This window comes from Engystomops pustulosus, chromosome 7, assembly GCF_040894005.1.
Source record: "Engystomops pustulosus chromosome 7, aEngPut4.maternal, whole genome shotgun sequence".
Lineage (NCBI taxonomy): Eukaryota > Metazoa > Chordata > Amphibia > Anura > Leptodactylidae > Engystomops > Engystomops pustulosus.
Genome location: NC_092417.1, coordinates 40,168,785 through 40,187,643, shown reverse-complemented (window position 1 = coordinate 40,187,643; position 18,859 = coordinate 40,168,785). Strand labels below are relative to the sequence as shown.

At 45.0% G+C, this 18,859-nt stretch overlaps 1 protein-coding gene across 7 annotated transcripts in view; it reads right to left on the bottom strand.

Moving 5' to 3' along the window:
* Window positions 1–576: 576 nt before the first annotated feature.
* TTC6 (tetratricopeptide repeat domain 6) overlaps window positions 577–18,859 on the bottom strand; it is an 88,782-nt gene continuing 70,499 nt past the window's right edge. For 6 of the 7 annotated variants that reach the window (XM_072115555.1, XM_072115554.1, XM_072115553.1 and 3 more), the window contains 5 exons: window positions 15,923–16,133; window positions 10,672–10,824; window positions 3,361–3,531; window positions 2,246–2,471; window positions 577–1,049 (listed from right to left, as the gene is read on the bottom strand). In XM_072115555.1, the coding sequence (XP_071971656.1) occupies window positions 910–1,049; window positions 2,246–2,471; window positions 3,361–3,531; window positions 10,672–10,824; window positions 15,923–16,133 (901 nt within the window). In that variant the 3' untranslated portion in view covers window positions 577–909. Of the gene's footprint in view, window positions 1,050–2,245; window positions 2,472–3,360; window positions 3,532–7,398; window positions 7,491–10,671; window positions 10,825–15,922; window positions 16,134–18,859 lie in introns of those variants that run through there. The other variant, XM_072115557.1, reaches the window with a different exon arrangement.

The window sequence follows — 18,859 nt, the reverse complement described above, 5'->3', positions numbered from 1 at the left end:
GATCTGTCCCAGTAGCCGCCTACATGGCAGGAATTAGAGATGAGAGATCCCTAGTTGTTGTTCTGCTTCCCCCCCCTCTCCCCTCCATTTGAATCTGAGCTGTCAGCTGTGTATTGTGGAAGATTTGCACAGTTATATACATATTATGGTGTACAATGTGCATTATAATATGTAGATCATGGTGCACATCCTTCATTTTTTAGTGTAAGAGGTCGCCCCTGACACTGCGGGCCCCATAGCAGCTGCTATGGCTGCTACCGCTGTAGTTACGCCCCTGATTCCAGCTCGACAGGTAGCGGTTCTCCAGCTCCAATTTAGAATGAAATTATTGATTATTTATTCCAAACTGTGTGGTATCCATTCAAATGGGGCATGTTAATACTCAGCAAGCAGCCACTTACCCAATTCCGGGCTTTCCTGCTTATGCAGGGATCTTATCTTTCCCTGTTTCAGTGTACAGCTGCCACCCCTTTCTGGAGCAGAGTGACAATGATGCTGTTATCTATCATAGTGTCTTCTCACTGGACGCCAATTACTAAAAAATGCCCCATATGTCCCTTGTGGGTGAACCATATGCTCTGCCCCTATTAGCAAATATTCAGCATAGCCAGAAAATAATGAAAAGGGAGATTTATGTTATCCAGTATATAATTTGGTGTTTTATTGTTAACGTCCACTGTGGAAAGAATTAGGAGAAGACTGTTTTTAGGGATTTGCCTATTTTAGCAAAAAGCTCCAAACTTGTAAATACAACTTGTTTCCCAATGCAAAATCTGTACCTCGCCGTCTAACCACAGTGTATTACTTATAGGTCTGGTTTCTCCAGATGGGAAAGAGACATGGTCTGGCCCTATATGGCACCTGGGCATGACTGGTCAGTATTTCAGTGATCCCACTAATCTCTTGCCGTCACTGCTTCAGCGGAGTCTGTTGCAGTATGGTTATAGCTTCCTCGTAATCCTCGATGGCTTCCTTCACCAGTCCCATTTTTCCTCTTATGTCTGCCCTCAGCTTGTACATCAGGGGATCTCCAGGTTGAAGAATAAGTGCTGTAAAAAGCAAAAGATGATGAGGTGCTTCTGATATCTAAACAGCCTACTTACCACCTATAGGAATGATAGTCTCATTCTGTACTTCCTTATGGATCTGAAAACATCCTACAGCTACTAACTGGGAAGACGGATAATCTAAATTCCCAGCTACTTTCTTTTTCCAAAGAAACAATTTTCAAGATAAATCAGCTAAACAAAAGTTTGCAGGTTTTTAAAAATTACGCAGGCACAGGGCTGGAACACCTTGTGCCCACCAACCCGCCACACCCCTCTATGCCCCCTCCACACCCACATGGCTCTTATAATTATTATTATTAAATTATTATATATTTGATATAATTCTTTCACTGCTTCTATTGCTACAGAAAACTGGAGTAAAAGCTGTGATAAATCTCCCCCTTAACTCCAAAGAATAGTTTCAGCCCAGCTGGAAAAGGCCTTTGACAACTAATTCAATCACACCTATTTCATACTGCTGGCTTCTTCCTATCCTGAGATCCAGGCTGATATATCTATCAATCCCCTACTTGTAAAATCCTCTCCTGCTTCTCATGAAGTGGATGGGCACTTTCTGGTTGTGACATCAGCTAAGGGGACTCCCCCTCTTCTCAGAGTATAAGAAAGTAGCTGCTGACATGCAGGAAGAGGATGGAGGAGACACAGCAGACACTGTGACGTCAATAGTTTTCATCCCGTGTATCAGACTGCCCCCTTCTCTGTAACATTGCCAAAGCCTAGAGAGAATTGGATGGCGTGGATGAAATATTCTGTATACTAGATTCTGTAATAAACTGAGCAGTGGAAGGAGGAGGACTGTGTGTGCTCCCCCTCATATGTTTTGTGCATCCCTATTGAGGACACAGATACCTTTGAAAGGAGGGGATTATCAGTGGTGCTTCACTCTGGGGCCTCTGAAAAGGAAGAGTAGTGGGGCCCAGAGCAGGAGCTCCATTAGCATTTAGATGCAACCAAGGATGTGTCGCATTAGTATGGAGTGTGTCACGTGCTGAGAAGCCTGGGATTGTCTGGCATATTCCGTGCTGGGGCTCGGTGCACCCCCTTGGGCACATGTGCCGTAGCTGTATAACACTGGGAAAAACTATAGCACAGAATGCTGGCCTCAAAAACACCTCCATTCCTACGGATAAGCTTATAATATTATTATGAGATAGCGGATGTGATGGCAATGATACCTTGCGAGATGTCCCTTTCGGCGTCTTGGTAGTGATGTAAAGTGTTATGTAAAGTAGCGCGATTGAAGTAGGCGGCAGAGGACACAGGGCATAGGTCTAATACCCTATGAAAATCCCCCAGCGCTCCTTGCACATCTCGTAAAAGCATATTTGTGATCCCACGGTTCAGAAGAGCGGATTCATTGTCGGGATCCAGTTCTATGGCTCGGGAGTAGTACTCTTTAGCCTGTGAAGAAATAAATCTATGAGCGAAGACATGACCTGACACAAAGAATTATTCTAATGACTCAATGAAGTTAAACGAAACAGATGTGTATGGGAAAAATGTAGGATAAAATGGGAAGATGTTTTTGGAATCATCATATTGCAATGTACAATGGGAAATATGTATTTTAAATCTACCATCAAAATCAACCATGATAGACCATGGTCACTTACTCATAGATCCAGTCACTGTGACTGCAGTAATGTTCTTATATTTGTTATCCATGGCCTCCTTCCTTCTAAAATCAACTTTTTGGGTGATACCAGAGCTCCTCTGTGCTGCAACTTCACAGGCTGTTAAACTGTCTCCCTCTTCTCCTTTTTCTCTCAGAACTTCCCCCTGCCTCTGCCTAATGTAATCTCACTGCGTTAGAGGAAGTTGCAGCACATAGTGTGAAAGGGGAGTTGCTCCTACGCACTGTAACAGCCTGTGAAGTTGCAGCACAGGGGGGCTCAGGTAACAACTCATCATTATCATTATTTTTAAAGTTGATTTAAGAAGGATAACAAATATAAGAAGAGTCACGGTGCCTGGATCTATGAGTTAGTGGCCCTGGTTTTATCATGATGGATTTTGATGGTCGATTTTCTTTAAGGATTCAGGAAAGCCTCAAGGGAAAGCACTTCATTTAATCAGCTCCTGTTCTGGTGGAGTTTGTCGTCCTTGTACTACATCATGTATAACAACATTCTTGATTGAGATTCTCTTTTAATAAAAATGTAGTTGTACACGAACATTTCAAATGATTTTCCATAAATTGTGTTGGTTTGGGTTTATTACAGTGAAATGTAAATCCAGTAGCCATTTATTATAAAGGCTGTCCTTCTTCTGGCAGACATTAGTGACTTACCTGTGAGAACTGTCGGTTATGGAGATACAGGTTTGCTGCATTGAAGTAAGACAATGAATACTTGGGATCGGCTGCTATCGCTGACTGGTAATCCCGCATGGCATTGGGCAACTTCCCCATGAACTGGTGGACCACTCCTCTGTTTGTCAGCAATTGCGCTGTCACGCCAAGCTGTGGGGGGAAATAAGGAACAGTCTGTGTTTACAAATGTCCAAAAACATTTACTTTTACTACATCATATTAGATCACATGAACCCTGTTTCTGATGTCCACTCCTGCTTCAGTCCCGACTTAAGGACACCAGACTTACAGATGACCCCTAGTTATAGACAGACCTCTCTGCCCCCTGTGACCTCTGGACCTCTGGATACATTACTTTAGTCCCCGGCAGAAATGACCAGCTGTAAGGTGTCTATTATGAAGCTTTATTGATAATCCTTGCCCCGATGACAGCACAAAATTTTAAAAATCCAATTATCACTGGGATAAAAAAAGATACAATTTTAAAATATACCTGTTCCAACTTACATACAAATGCAGAACAATCCTAATGAACGTATCTAGTACATCAGTGCCTGTACATGGGTACCCACATTACTGGCCACCATGTGATATTACACGCCCCTTAAAAGACCTACATAGTGGTGGCGAACCTATGGCACGTGTGCCAAAGAGGGCACGCGGACCATCTCCCCTGCTGTCTATATATAAATCATTAGAACTCCCGGCAGGCAGGAAAAGCTGCCGATTGCCGAGAGCTCCAGTGATCTCTTTCACTGAAGGCTGCGTCTGACCTGCTCTGTGCTCATTAGTGCTGCCTAGAGACACAGCAGCAGGTCAGTTCCTGCCCCTCCACCCCCTCCCCCTTCAGCCCGGGAACAGGAGGAGAGTGAGAGGGAACTGCCGGAGCACGCAGCAGCCTGTGCCCAGTGAGTACAGAGGAGTGCAGTAGGAGGGCAGGAGCTGCTCTGTGTGTTACCCAGGCAGCAGGCAGGCAGCTTTGGGACACTGAACAACTATAGGTGCTTATTGTTTAGTGTCCCAATGCTGCCAGTGACCCCAGGGTGCACTATACTGCCCTCACTGACAGCATGGCACAGGTGCCCAGAGCTCAGGACCAAGGGCAGTGTATATATATATATGTGTGTGTGTGTGACCACAGACATGTGTCATATGTGGTGATTTGATGGTAAATTCACCTCCCTGGTTCCATGTAGATTTGCTGTTCAGTGCACCCACCCTCCACCACACAACATACACTTTACCCTACACCCCCTGCCAAATTCATAAATCCTTCATATTGCCCCTGGGTGGGGGTAGTGTTCCTCACTGGATGGGGGTTGTGATCCTCGCTGGATGGGGGTAGTGATCCTCGCTGGATGGGGGTAGTGTTCCTCACTGGATGGGGGTAGTGTTCCTCGCTGGATGGGGGTAGTGATCCTCGCTGGATGGGGGTAGTGATCCTCGCTGGATGGGGGTAGTGATCCTCGCTGGATGGGGGTAGTGATCCTCGCTGGATGGGGATAGTGTTCCTCACTGGATGGGGGTTGTGATCCTCGCTGGATGGGGGTAGTGATCCTCGCTGGATGGGGGTAGTGATCCTCGCTGGATGGGGGTAGTGTTCCTCACTGGATGGGGGTAGTGTTCCTCGCTGGATGGGGGTAGTGATCCTCGCTGGATGGGGGTAGTGTTCCTCACTGGATGGGGGTAGTGTTCCTCGCTGGATGGGGGTAGTGATCCTCGCTGGATGGGGGTAGTGATCCTCGCTGGATGGGGGTAGTGATCCTCGCTGGATGGGGGTAGTGATCCTCACTGGATGGGGATAGTGTTCCTCACTGGATGGGGATAGTGTTCCTCGCTGGATGGGGGTAGTGTTCCTCGCTGGATGGGGGTAGTGATCCTCGCTGGATGGGGGTAGTGATCCTCACTGGATGGGGATAGTGTTCCTCACTGGATGGGGATAGTGTTCCTCGCTGGATGGGGGTAGTGTTCCTCGCTGGATGGGGGTAGTGATCCTCGCTGGATGGGGGTAGTGATCCTCGCTGGATGGGGGTAGTGTTCCTCGCTGGATGGGGGTAGTGTTCCTCGCTGGGTGGGGGTAGTGTTCCTCACTGGATGGGGGTAGTGTTCCTCACTGGATGGGGGTAGTGATCCTCACTGGATGGGGGTAGTGATCCTCACTGGATGGGGGTAGTGATCCTCACTGGATAGGGGTAGTGTTCCTCACTGGATGAGGGTAGTGTTCCTCACTGGATAGGGGTAGTGATCCTCACTGGATGGGGGTAGTGTTCCTCACTGGATGGGGGTAGTGATCCTCGCTGGATGGGGGTAGTGTTCCTCACTGGATAGGGGTAGTGTTCCTCGCTGGATGGGGGTAGTGTTCCTTGCTGGATGGGGGTAGTGTTCCTCACTGGATAGGGGTAGTGTTCCTCACTGGATAGGAGTAGTGTTCCTCACTGGATGGGGGTAGTGTTCCTCACTGGATGGGGATAGTGTTCCTCGCTGGATGGGGGTAGTGTTCCTCGCTGGATGGGGGTAGTGTTCCTCGCTGGATGGGGGTAGTGTTCCTCACTGGATAGGGGTAGTGTTCCTCACTGGATGGGGGTAGTGTTCCTCACTGGATAGGGGTAGTGTTCCTCACTGGATAGGAGTAGTGTTCCTCGCTGGATGGGGGTAGTGTTCCTCGCTGGATGGGGGTAGTGTTCCTCGCTGGATGGGGGTAGGGTTCCTCGCTGGATGGGGGTAGTGTTCCTCACTGGATGGGGGTAGTGTTCCTCGCTGGATGGGGATAGTGTTCCTCGCTGGATGGGGGTAGTGTTCCTCGCTGGATGGGGGTAGTGTTCCTCGCTGGATGGGGGTAGTGTTCCTCACTGGATAGGGGTAGTGTTCCTCACTGGATGGGGGTAGTGTTCCTCACTGGATGGGGGTAGTGTTCCTCACTGGATAGGGGTAGTGTTCCTCACTGGATAGGAGTAGTGTTCCTCGCTGGATGGGGGTAGTGTTCCTCGCTGGATGGGGGTAGTGTTCCTCGCTGGATGGGGGTAGTGTTCCTCGCTGGATGGGGGTAGTGTTCCTCGCTGGATGGGGGTAGTGTTCCTCGCCGGATGGGGGTAGTGTTCCTCCCTGGATAGGGGTAGTGTTCCTCACTGGATAGGAGTAGTGTTCCTCGCTGGATGGGGGTAGTGTTCATCGCTGGATGGGGGTAGTGTTCCTCGCTGGATGGGGGTAGTGTTCCTCGCTGGATGGGGGTAGTGTTCCTCACTGGATGGGGGTAGTGTTCGTCACTGGATAGGAGTAGTGTTCCTCGCTGGATGTGGGTAGTGTTCCTCACTGGATGGGGGTAGTGTTCCTCGCTGGATGTGGGTAGTGTTCCTCACTGGATGGGGGCAGTGTTCCTCACTGGATGGGGGTAGTGATCCTCACTGGATGGGGGTAGTGTTCCTCACTGGATGGGGGTAGTGTTCCTCACTGGATGGTGGTAGTGTTCCTCACTGTTCCTCACTGATTTACTATAGTCCCAGACTGCAATAATCAATTGTAAGGTGTCTGTAATGAATCTTTATTGATAATCCTTGGTTCCATTACAGCAAAAAATGTTTAAACTCCAATTGTCACTGGGGCCAAACATTTTTTGTCTGGATTTACAATTATAAAATATACAGTTTCGACTTACATACAAATTCAACTTAAGAACAAACCTCCGGACCCTATCTTGTACGTAACCCGGGGACTGCCTGTATTTGTCTTTGTTTAAGAGTTTGGTTTAGGATGTGATAATCGGTTGGGTGGGGGTTGTGGTATTTAGGTTGGTGTATGTTAAGTTATTCTTATTTCTAGGTGTTTTAGGTAGGTGTAAGTTATTCTTATTTCTAGGTGTGAATGAGGCTGGACCAGCAGGTGAGTTATTGTAAATATTTTGTATATATTGTATATTATGTTTAGTTTATTTTATGTAATGTTATGTTTTATACTTTATATATTTTAATAAAAGATCTACAGATATGTCATTACATACAGGTCTTAAAGGAGTTGTCATGGATAGATTCAGTACCAGGTCTTCAGCACAGTCACCTTTACTTTAATAGAGCTGCAATACCAGACATAACCTAGGGGCGGGTGTGGCGCTGTTTCTGGAAGAAAGCAGTCATGTTTCATGCAACACTGTACAAACTCTTTAGGTGTCCTACATAACGGCACAATGTGGCAGTAATATACATTATATCACATCCATATCACTAGCGAATCTAAAATTACAAATCAGCACATCTGACCCTTTCCATGCACAATAAGCAAAACTGACAATTTATGCACATCGACCATTTTACAACTCCAGCGAGAAGAAAAAGTAATTTCCATGTCATATTTTGCTCTGTATAAATCTAAGACTGGATTTGGAGGATTATCATTTCGCTCCTGCGTCTTTTGGCTCTTCCCCAGGCGGTTCACCTTCAGCTAAAATATTTTCACTTACAAATTACATTACCAAGTAGTTATTATAATTCATGCCCGTAACACGTCCGTCACACACTCCTCTGCAAGGGCAATCACGTGTAGAGGTGATATTATACAGAGCTGTCAGTGGAGGGGAAACCGGACGTACCAGTAGATAAAAATGGATTTATTTTCTTAAAGGGTTTTGAGAACCCCGGGCAATGTTTATACTGATGACATCAGGACCCACATGGATCTGCTGTTTCCATCTACCTCCGTATGTTAAGACAGACCATTTACCATCTAACGGCAGGACCACTCTACTGGAGAGACCAGACCGACTTACAGCTCAGTGACCAAGGTAAGTCCAGGGACAGGGGATGGGCAAGAAACACTCTCCATGGATATTAAAGACCCTGGAAAAAAAAATTTACTAGTGGATCTAGAGGTCCATTGAATATGTCAGGACCTTGTAATCATAGACATCATTAAAGACCTGGTATGTCCTACATATAGTGGGAAAACAGAGAGGGAGGAGAAGACCGGAAGAAAGATGGATACATGGAGGTGCAGGCTATGAGTAAGATGGATACATGGAGGTGCAGGCTATGAGTAAGATGGATACATGGAGGTGCAGGCTATGAGTAAGATGGATACATGGAGGTGCAGGCTATGAGTAAGATGGATACATGGAAGTGCAGGCTATGAGTAAGATGGATACATGGAGGTGCAGGCTATGAGTAAGATGGATACATGGAAGTGCAGGCTATGAGTAAGATGGATACATGGAGGTGCAGGCTATGAGTAAGATGGATACATGGAGGTGCAGGCTATGAGTAAGATGGATACATGGAAGTGCAGGCTAGGAGATGGGTACATGGAGGCGCAGGCTAGGAGATGGGTACATGGAGGCGCAGGCTAGGAGATGGGTACATGGAGGTGCAGGCTAGGAGACGGGTACATGGAGGTGCAGGCTAGGATATGGGTACATGGAGCTGCAGGCTATGAGTAAGATGGGTACGTGGAGGTGCAGGCTAGGAAATGGTTACATGGAGGTGCAGGCTAGGAGACGGGTACATGGAGGTGCAGGCTAGGAGATGGGTACATGGAGGTGCAGGCTTTGAGTAAGATGTGTACATGGAGGTACAGGACTGCATCATATCCTCTATCTGTAATCCCCCCTCCGCTCAGATCCTGCCATACATATAGAGGATGGTTGGGGCAGAGACAGGGCTGGATCCTGGTGTGGTGAGTAATTGTGCCCATTACTTACATAAATCACCAGTGCTGTCAACATTAGCAGATTCTCTTCTATTTGAAAATAGAGAATGATTGACAGGTCTCTTCCTACATGCGTATAACATGAGATTTATACCTCTGCCTATGAGAAAAATGAAATATGTCCAACTTGCATAACCATGGAGATATTTTTCCTTCCCTCTGACCTTTCTATTATTATGTAGACAAGCAAAGATATGTTAATGAGAAGAGACATATACTAAGAGACACCACCTACCTGTATTCAGATGTGGCCATATTGGTTATCACCTACATATGAAATACCTAAAGAGACACACAGCTCAAAGTCTTCTTTGTGATGGTCATTTTTATTGTATTGAGATGTGCAATTTACGTATGAAATGATTCAAGATATTGTAATGTGCTTATTGTCACTTTTCTGAATGCCTAGAAGATGCTACGTGTCATCTGTAATCTATCCATAAAACATCCGTCCGCTAGGGGCGATTCTTATAACGGGGTAAATGATATTTACATTATTAGGGATCTCCCCACCCTCCTGCGTCAGATTCATCTACAACTGTAATCAGGCAGCTCCCTACACTATCCCTGTTCCTCTGGTTCGCCTGAATGTAGCAGAGCCGGCAGGTGATGACATCATGTGGTGTCATGTGATCACCCCAACCTGCCGACTTCACAGCTACTAACAGCAAGAGCATAGGAGAGAGGAGCTGTTGTGGAGGAACGGGGAAAGGTAAGTATCCATGTTTTTTATTTCACTATGGGGGTACAAAAACAGGGAGAGCTGCTGCTGGTGGACAATAATAGGGGGAGCTGCTGTAGGGGTACAATAACAGGGAGAGCTGCTGTTGGGGTACAATAACAGGGGAAGCTACTGTGTGGGTACAATGACAGGGGGAGCTGCTGTGGGTGTATAATAACAGGAAGCTGCTGGGGGGTACAATAATAGAGGGAGCTGCAGGCGGGTAGAATAACAGGCAAAGCTGCTGGGGGTACAATGATAGGGGGAGCTGCTGTGGGGGGACAATGACAAAGGGAGCTGCTGTGGGAGGACAATAACAGGGTGCTGCTGGGGGATACAATAGCAGGGGGAGCTGCTGTTTGGGGGCACAATAAAAGGAGGAGCTGCTGCTGGGGGGCCGAATAACAGAGAACTGCTGGGGGGGAAGGGGTACAATAACAGGGGAGCTACTAAGGGGTACAATAATGGGGGAGCTGCTGGAAGTACAACAACAGGGGGAGTTCCTGGGGGGGGGGGGTACAATAAAAGGAGGAGATGCTGTTGGGGGCCACAATAAATGGAATACAATAAGATGGGCAGCGGCTGGGGGGCACAATAAGAGGGTGTTTTAATATGACAGGGAGCTGGGGACACAATGTAATTGGGCAACAATGTGACAAGGAGATTGTGGGACACTGTGAGGGGGAGATGGAGGCCTTTAAGGGGGAAATTATACAGTGTGGGAGTGTAGTAAGGGGTGTAGAAAAAGGCGTGGCTTAGGTAAAAAAATTATCCAACAAAAAGTTCGGAGTTATGGATACGGTAGGTCCTTTAAATTCGACTACTAAAACATATATTCATAATATGTATAGTGTTGTGACGTGCCATTAACAGATCACCTTTAGCGCAGCATTCATGTCCTGCAAAGCAGCAAACGTGTCTCCCATCTGCAAATTGACAATGGCGCGACCCTCAAATCCCAGCATGCTTGTTGCATCAATATCCAGAGCCACAGTAAAATGGTTCCACGCTCGCTGGAGAAGTCCTTGAGCCTGTGCAAGATAGAAAGAGCTGCTGAATACATCATTCACACATAATGCATAAAAGTGGAGCCTATAATAATATATACTATACAGCATTACTGAACTGTGAGTCAGTACAATAGAACAGAAGAACATCGAAAGACCAGAAGTCCATCATATTACTCATCCAATACACAACCACAATCGTGATGTAACGGTGTCTCTTATAGAAAAGATGGTAGAAGAAAAGTTATTGCGACAATTCTTTATTTCTGGTCATTATATGAACTGTACGGTTTTGTACAGTATATTCGAAGAATACATTTCCACTTTGCTGTCTTCTTATACACCAGTAAAGCTCCCAGTATACCTGGAGCGAATCCATAGACCCATCCTAGCAGACGGAGCCATGCATTAACCTCTGCCTCCGCTGGGAGTACACTCAGGAAGGTCCCCAGTTATGTGACTGTTCATATAAAGACAGTGGGGCACATTTACTTACCTGTCCCTGTGCTTTCCCCGACGAGAATGCACAGCTGCCACAATTCACCTACATCATGCGCCCGATATCCTGCATGTGTCTTTCCCCGCTCAGGTCCGCTGGAGTTCACCTTCTTCTTCCTGGTGCATGTTAGTGCTTGGTCTTGCGACACAATTTAAATGTTAAACTCCGCGCTCAGTCCGAATCAGTCGGATCGTCCGACGGCCCACCCCCCCGATTTGTGTTGCATAAAAGACAGCGCAGCCACGCCAAAATCCGATTGCGTGCGGCAAAATCCCCTGCTAAATGCAGTGCAAATTGGAAATGGTTGGCATATCCGACGTTAGTGCGGTCCACGGACCCTTAGTAAATGAGCCCCAGTGACATTACTGGTGGTAAGAATCAGCAGGATCATATATGACATTATAGAGCAGTACAGGGCAGTACAGGGAGTTTACATGAGGACTAACCGTGTTTCTAATCATGATGCGGCTTTCTATCAGCTTTTCCTAATGTAGCTTTTCAGAAATCTAATATCTCAGTGAGCTTCAGTCTTCCTTGGTAGCAAGATGGAATTTAGCAGATACTTTAAGGTGTAGAAAACATTAGGAGTGAAGAAGGGAGAATAAGAGCTAAAGTAAATGGAGAAGTAATCACTTTCCTTTGATGCAGGACCGTGACAACAGGAGTAGCAGCCAAAGGTGCTACAGGGCCCGCAGTGTCAGGGGGCTCGGCAAAACAAAGGAGGTGCACATTGTGCATCATAATATGTATATAACAGTGTACATCTTCCACAGTATACAGATGGACTGGCATCTAAGATCCAAGAATATGATGTATATTATATATATTATATGTGTGTATACGATGTGTACATACACTGTGTGTGTACATGGTGTATATATATAGACTGTATGGAGGAGGTTTATCATTGGTTTCGCTGGGCTTTTTTTGGGGTATAAAAGTCACAAAAAAGTCTCGTGGAGGTTTTTAGCAACTTTTCATTGCTAAAAAGTCCAACAGGACTATGCTCGCCACTTCACTAGACTGGCGTAAACATAAAACTACTACTAGTGAAAAGCCAGATTCATGACTTGACGCGCCCAGATCCCCTAGAACAGTGGTTCTCAACCTGTGGGTCGTGACCCCAGCAGGGGTCAAACGACCAAAACACAGGGGTCGCCTAAAGCCTTAGGAGCCACGATTTTATTGTGTTTTTACTGCAAATCGCATGGTTTGGGGTCACCGCCATATGAGTAACTGTATTGCGGGGTCACAGCATTACAAAGGTTGAGAGCCACTGCCCTAGAAAGATGTCCGGCTGCTAATTATACACGCCAATGATAGGCTGGGAGCATGGGAAAGAGGTGCGGAAACGTCCATAATTAGCAACCCGGAGCTCCGGACATCTTGTCCCCATGTTCAGGCCTGCTAATTATAAATTTCATTTGTAGGTGTTCCCAGCGTGTCAAGACTAGCAAAGGACAGCGCCAGGATCAAGATGAAAAGGAGAGAATGTGAGTATTTCTAGGTGTTTTTGTTTTTTTCTTAACTGGTTGATTTCCTTTAAGGGAAGGGGGGCCCCATGCAGAAATCTGCTATGGGGCCCAGCCTCTCCTAGTTACGCCCCTGTTCTGATATTACAAGGCGTCTTATATTGACTTATAATATTCATTTATGAATACAATTTTGCAAAGTTTGTGACTGCAACACCGTAGATCAAGAAATGTAGTAACTAACTTTTTTGATCTTACCAATTGGCTGAAATGAAACAAAGAGTAAAAAGGGGTCTCAATACTTTCCGTACCCACTGTAGAGTTATGGTTGTCCTAAACTTTTAAGGATTATGGAGGCCACTGTGCTCTTATAAACCTTGCTGCAGAAATTCTTTTGTAACCTTGGCCAGACCTGTGCCATGCCACATTTCTGTCTATAAGCTTCTTGGGCAGTTCCTTATACCTCATGATTCTCATGTGCTCTGGCATGCACTGTGAGCTGTGAGGTCTTATATATAGACAGGTGTGTGGCTTTTATAATCAAGTCCAATGAGTTTAATTAAACACAACTGGACTCCAATGAAGTAGTAGAACCATCTCAAGGAGGATCAGCATGTGAGTTAAATATGAGTGTCACAGTGAAGGGTCTGAATACTTATGACCATATGATATTTCAGTTTTTCCTGTTTAATAAACTAGAAAAAAATTATACATTTCTGTTTTTAAGATGGGGAGTAATGTCCATTACTGAGCAAAAAAAAGAAAGTTTTTGATGTTACCAATTGTCTGCAATGGCTTGAAGAGTGAACAATGTAAAGGGTCTGAATAGTTTCCGTACCCTCTGTAGATTACACTTTCGGTATTTTACATTGTCATAACCTTGACTGATATGTAAATCACTACATGTGAGATCTATTCTATGCAACATTCGGCCTGCTTTGAGAACAATCAACTCTTCCCTATTGTCAGCTTTTTCAAATAGAAGACAAGATTTCTGTAGTGTTCGTCACCCAAGAACCTAAACTTTAGCATCAGTTTAATGGGGAGAGAGATAAAAAGGGGGGATATTTTCTATAAATCTGATTTTATATACAATATTACATCCGGTTCGTACTGGTGGATGACACTCTGCCTAATAAGTATAAAATCAATAAATATTAATCCATTAATATTGTATGGGAGGCAGAGACAGAGAGAGAAGGATCCGTATCCACATTTATTCAGAGATTCCATGAACAGCCTGATAACAATGGCTTTGTCGTGTGAAGAAATCTCTGAAGTGAAAAGCTGCTTTAAATGATGTGTGAATTTAAACCTGCAAAGCGAAAAATACCCTCCAGCTACGCAGCAGATGAAAGCATAATCATACTCCTATATATACTGAGCTATAAAATTATACGCTGTGTGTGTGTGTCTCCACTTATAACCCACCCATTAATGCCCCGCAATGAATATGTAGGTTTTATATCAACAAATCCCCCAAAAATGCTTGTTCATTTAGCCCTGGTGGTCCAGGTTAATGAAGGGGGGGGTGTTCTTTATAACATGGCTATAATCAACCTATGAATGGAACCGGAATGTCACTTTAATCCAATATTTGTTTTAACTGGGGAATCACCAGCTACTGCACAAGGATGTATAAGGAGGTTGCTGCACTGCCATATACAGCACCCCTAACAAAGAAGCCATCAAAATTTCATGTGGATGAGGTTGTTGGTGCACCAGGGGTACTGGCTATGGTCCTACAGTACTGCTCCGGCACACATCATTCCTTTTTGATCTCTACCATCCCGTTGTACATTCCCTACTTCTCGGGTGCTCCCCTGCTTCACATACTTTTCATGGGTCTAACAGTGGCAATTGAAGGAGGGGTGAAAAAAACATTTTGCCAGAATGGTGGGAAGGGAGGATAAAGGGTAGGCAGCACTGAGCACAGATTTTGAAATTGCAAAGCATTTGGGAGCCTAGCCAACATCACTCAGACACTGTGCAGGGCTGCTGTGTGTTTTATAACTCATAGGGCCTCATTTACTAAGGGTCCACGGACTGCGATTCCATCTGGTTTCACGAATATTCCCATTTCCAATCGAATTGTGGCGCATCAGCGCCAGCTTGCATGCGACAGAAATCGGGGGGCGTGCCGCAGAATTTAAAAATGGAATTGTATCGCAAGATCAAGCACTTACATGCACCGGGAAGAAGAAGGTGAACTCCGGCGGACCTCAGCGGGGGAAGCGACACATGCATGAAATTGGATGCATGACCTTAGTGAATTGCGGCAAACCCGAATCCTCGTCGGACAACGCACCGCGGAATCGCGACAGGACCGGGTAAGTAAATCTGCCCCATACTGTTCAGTGTCTCCTCTGCTGACCCATTTTCCTGGGATGCTTTTTCAGCAGCTGTCTACTAAGCAGAGGAGAGGGAAGAGACTGGACAGTACAAGTTATTGAAGACAAAGGCAGAAAGGGTAATAATCTCTATATCACCCAGTGCATCAGGGGTCTGAGGAGAGAAGTCAAAGCTCTACTGGATATGTCTTAACCATAGGTAATTGCTATTAGGTACAGTTATTCATCTATAATTTTTCTGCAAAAGGAGGCAACATTTTACGATAAAGTATATTGCTAATATTCATAAAATCACCTGCCCTACATGTAAAAATAAAAAAATGGAAAGGTCACTTACACTTTAAATAAAACAAACACCCATATCAATCAGAAAATGCAACAAAATGACTAAACACATATTATGGGCGGCACGGTGGCTGAATGGGCGGCACGGTGGCTGAGTGAGTAGCACATCTGCCTTGCAGCACTGGGGTCCTGGGTTCGAATCCCACCCAGGTCAACATCTGCAAAGAGTTTGTATGTTCTCTCCGTGTTTGCGTGGGTTTCCTCCGGGTACTCCGGTTTCCTCCCACACTTCAAAACATACTGTTAGGTTGTTTAGATTGTGAGCCCCATGGGGACAGGGACCAATTTGACATGCTTTGTGCAGCGCTGCGTAATCTGTGTGCGCTATATAAATAAAGAATTATTATTATTATTAAGGAGTTTAATCTAGATAATGAATCCACCCATCAGCGTTCTAGCACATGTAGCAGTAGTTTTACTATGTACTGATCTGCAGAAACAAAGACACCTCTCACCTGTAAATTATACCCCAGGCAGATCCTCGCTGCGATACATGTGGGATTCAGGTGCAGGGCCTTCACAAAGTCTGACCGGGCGCGCTTAATGCCCTCTTCATGGCCATATTCCATGTATGCATTCCCCCGGCCGATGTAGCCCTCAGGATTTAGGGGGTTTATGTGTAACACTTGGCTGAATGCTTGCACGGCTTCCTCGTAGTGCTGTAACCTGGAAAGGGGGAAGTCTATGGCTCTTTAACGTGTAGTAGAACAAAATTTTAGTAAATGATTTGATATAATGATCTTCTCTGACTGTAGACCATGTAGTTCTCCATAATTCCCTCTACAAGGCTGGGAGGGCACGTGGCGTGTAAATGATGACGGCTTTATTATATGATACCTTTCACACATGACCGCAGTTTGTGGGCTTATTCTGTAATGGTCTGACTGGACAAGATGTTTGTCTTTCTATAATCTAAAAGGCCAGTGGCTACAATTAATTGATCGGCGTCCGTATATGCAGCAATGTGGTAAGTGGTGGTGACAGCAGAGGGGACGTCATTTGTCATGTCCTCGTCCGTATCACATAAGTCACTCAGGTCCTTGTACACACTATATGTAATCAATTCCTATCTATAGATTTATGGGTCATCTTGTTACGTAAAAGGTCAGCGTGGCACAAATCAAAAAATACACATGACATCTACAGCCCTACCGTGTCATCACTGACTGATCCCCAGATCTAGTCCTGCTCTCAGTAAAATCCATGTTTGAGCTATATTCCCGGGGGTTAGCCTAGTGTTTTATACTGATACAAGCTGACACACGTAGCTATATACAGGCGGTCCCCTACTTAAGGACACCCGACTTACAGACAACCCATAGTTACAGACAGACCCCTCTGGCCCCTGGTGAAGCTTTCTGAATGCTTTACTATAGTCCCAGACTGCAATGATCAGCTGTAAGGAGTCTGTAATGGAGATTTATTGATAATCCTTGGTCCCATTACAGCAAAAAATGTCTAAACTCCAATTGTCACTGGGGCCAAAAATTTTTTTGTCTGGATCTACAATTATAAAATATACAGTTTCGACTTACATACAAATTCAGCTTAAGAACAAACTTCCAGACCCTATCTTGTACGTAACCCCGGGATTGCCTGTACAGCTGTGTACAGTACACAAATACCTCCACCTTTTAGTTAAAGGAGTTGCCCACTTTAAGCAAAAATTTGATATTGCTTATTTAATGAAAAGTTATACAGTTTTCCTATAAACTTTCTGCATCAATTCCTTACAGTTTTCTAAATCTTTGCGTGCTCTCATACTATAGGAAGCTTCATTGTTTACTTCCTGTGGATACAGGTGCATGTGATGTCATACAGGTGCACGGCTCATTATATGCCTGGTCATGTGATATCATACAGGTGCACTGCTCATTATATCCCTGGTCATGTGATGTCATACAGGTGCACAGCTCATTATATGCCTGGTCATGTGATATCATACAGGTGCACGGCTCGTTATATCCCTGGTCATGTGGTGTCACACAGGTTCACGGATCCTTATATCCCTGGTCATGTGATGTCACACAGGTGCATGGCTCGTTATATCCCTGGTCAGGTGATGTCACACAGGTGCACGGCTCTTTATATCCTTGGTCATGTGATGTCACACAGGTGCACGTTATATCACAGAGAGTAATCAGAGCTGTGTGATTATTTAGCCGTGCACCTGCGTGACATCACATGACCAAGGATATAACCAGCAGTGCACCTGTGTGACATCACATGACCAACAGATTTCTATCCACAGGAAGGAAACCATTAAGCTTTCTATAGAATGACAGCAAGCATCTAGATCTAGTAAACCACGAAGAATAGACACTTGAAGGAATATTGGAAAAGTGTATAACTTTTCATTACACAAACAATTTCATTTATTTTATGAAAGTGGACAACCCCTTTAATTATTGCTATTTACTTTGAAGCTATTTATACATAATATTATGACATTATAACATAGCTGCTAAAAGGCTGCAATTCACCCCATACAGGGATGTCACACATACAAATAAGTAGGATAGTCAACATATCCCCCAGTGTAATAGTTGATTCCAGTTGACTCCGATATGGAATAATCGAGATTGAATAATGGAGATTGGTGTGATGGGTGTTGCACCCCCACTGACCTCACATCGATCAGCAATCCTGTGGAGATACTATTAATATGCATAGGCTACCAAATTCTTTCCACATGACATGGGCTGATGCCAGGTTTGATCTGTCTCAGTTCACTGCACCATTTTTTTTAACGTTTTGATGTGTGAGCAAAATTGTTCATACAAGTATATCAGAAATGTTTGCCATATATTGTTCTCTCATCAAACAAATTCCTGAAAGCAGAATATCCCTTTAACTTGTAAAATCATCTCAACATGTCCAAAAGAACAGGTAACCTCTGTATGTAAATGAAGCAGTAACTTTCTACTTCTCATTGGGACACATTTAAGCCCCTTCTACACTGGCGTTTTTCACGCGCGAGTTCTGCGCGTGCATTTGACGCGCAGAACTCGCATTGCACTCTGTCCCATTGTATTCAATGGGTCTTTCTCCATTAGCGTTGTTTTTAACGCGCGTGCTTGCGTTCGTTTACACGCGCGTCAAAATCGCAGCATGCTCTATTTTTGCGGGTCACGCGCGTTTTTCACGCCCCATTCAAGTCAATGGAGATGCATCAAGAACGCATTGCACTCGCAATCATTGCAAGTGCAATGCGAGTGCAATGCGTTCTAAACGTAAGGGTTGCTAGGTGACCAGAATAACAGTATTTCCCCTGCTCGCGATCGAGCATTTAATTAAAAAAACACAATGAAGAACAGTGAAGAATAGAATAAAAACATTGTACACAGTGAACACAGTGAACACAGGATCATTTAAGATAAAAACACAGTGCA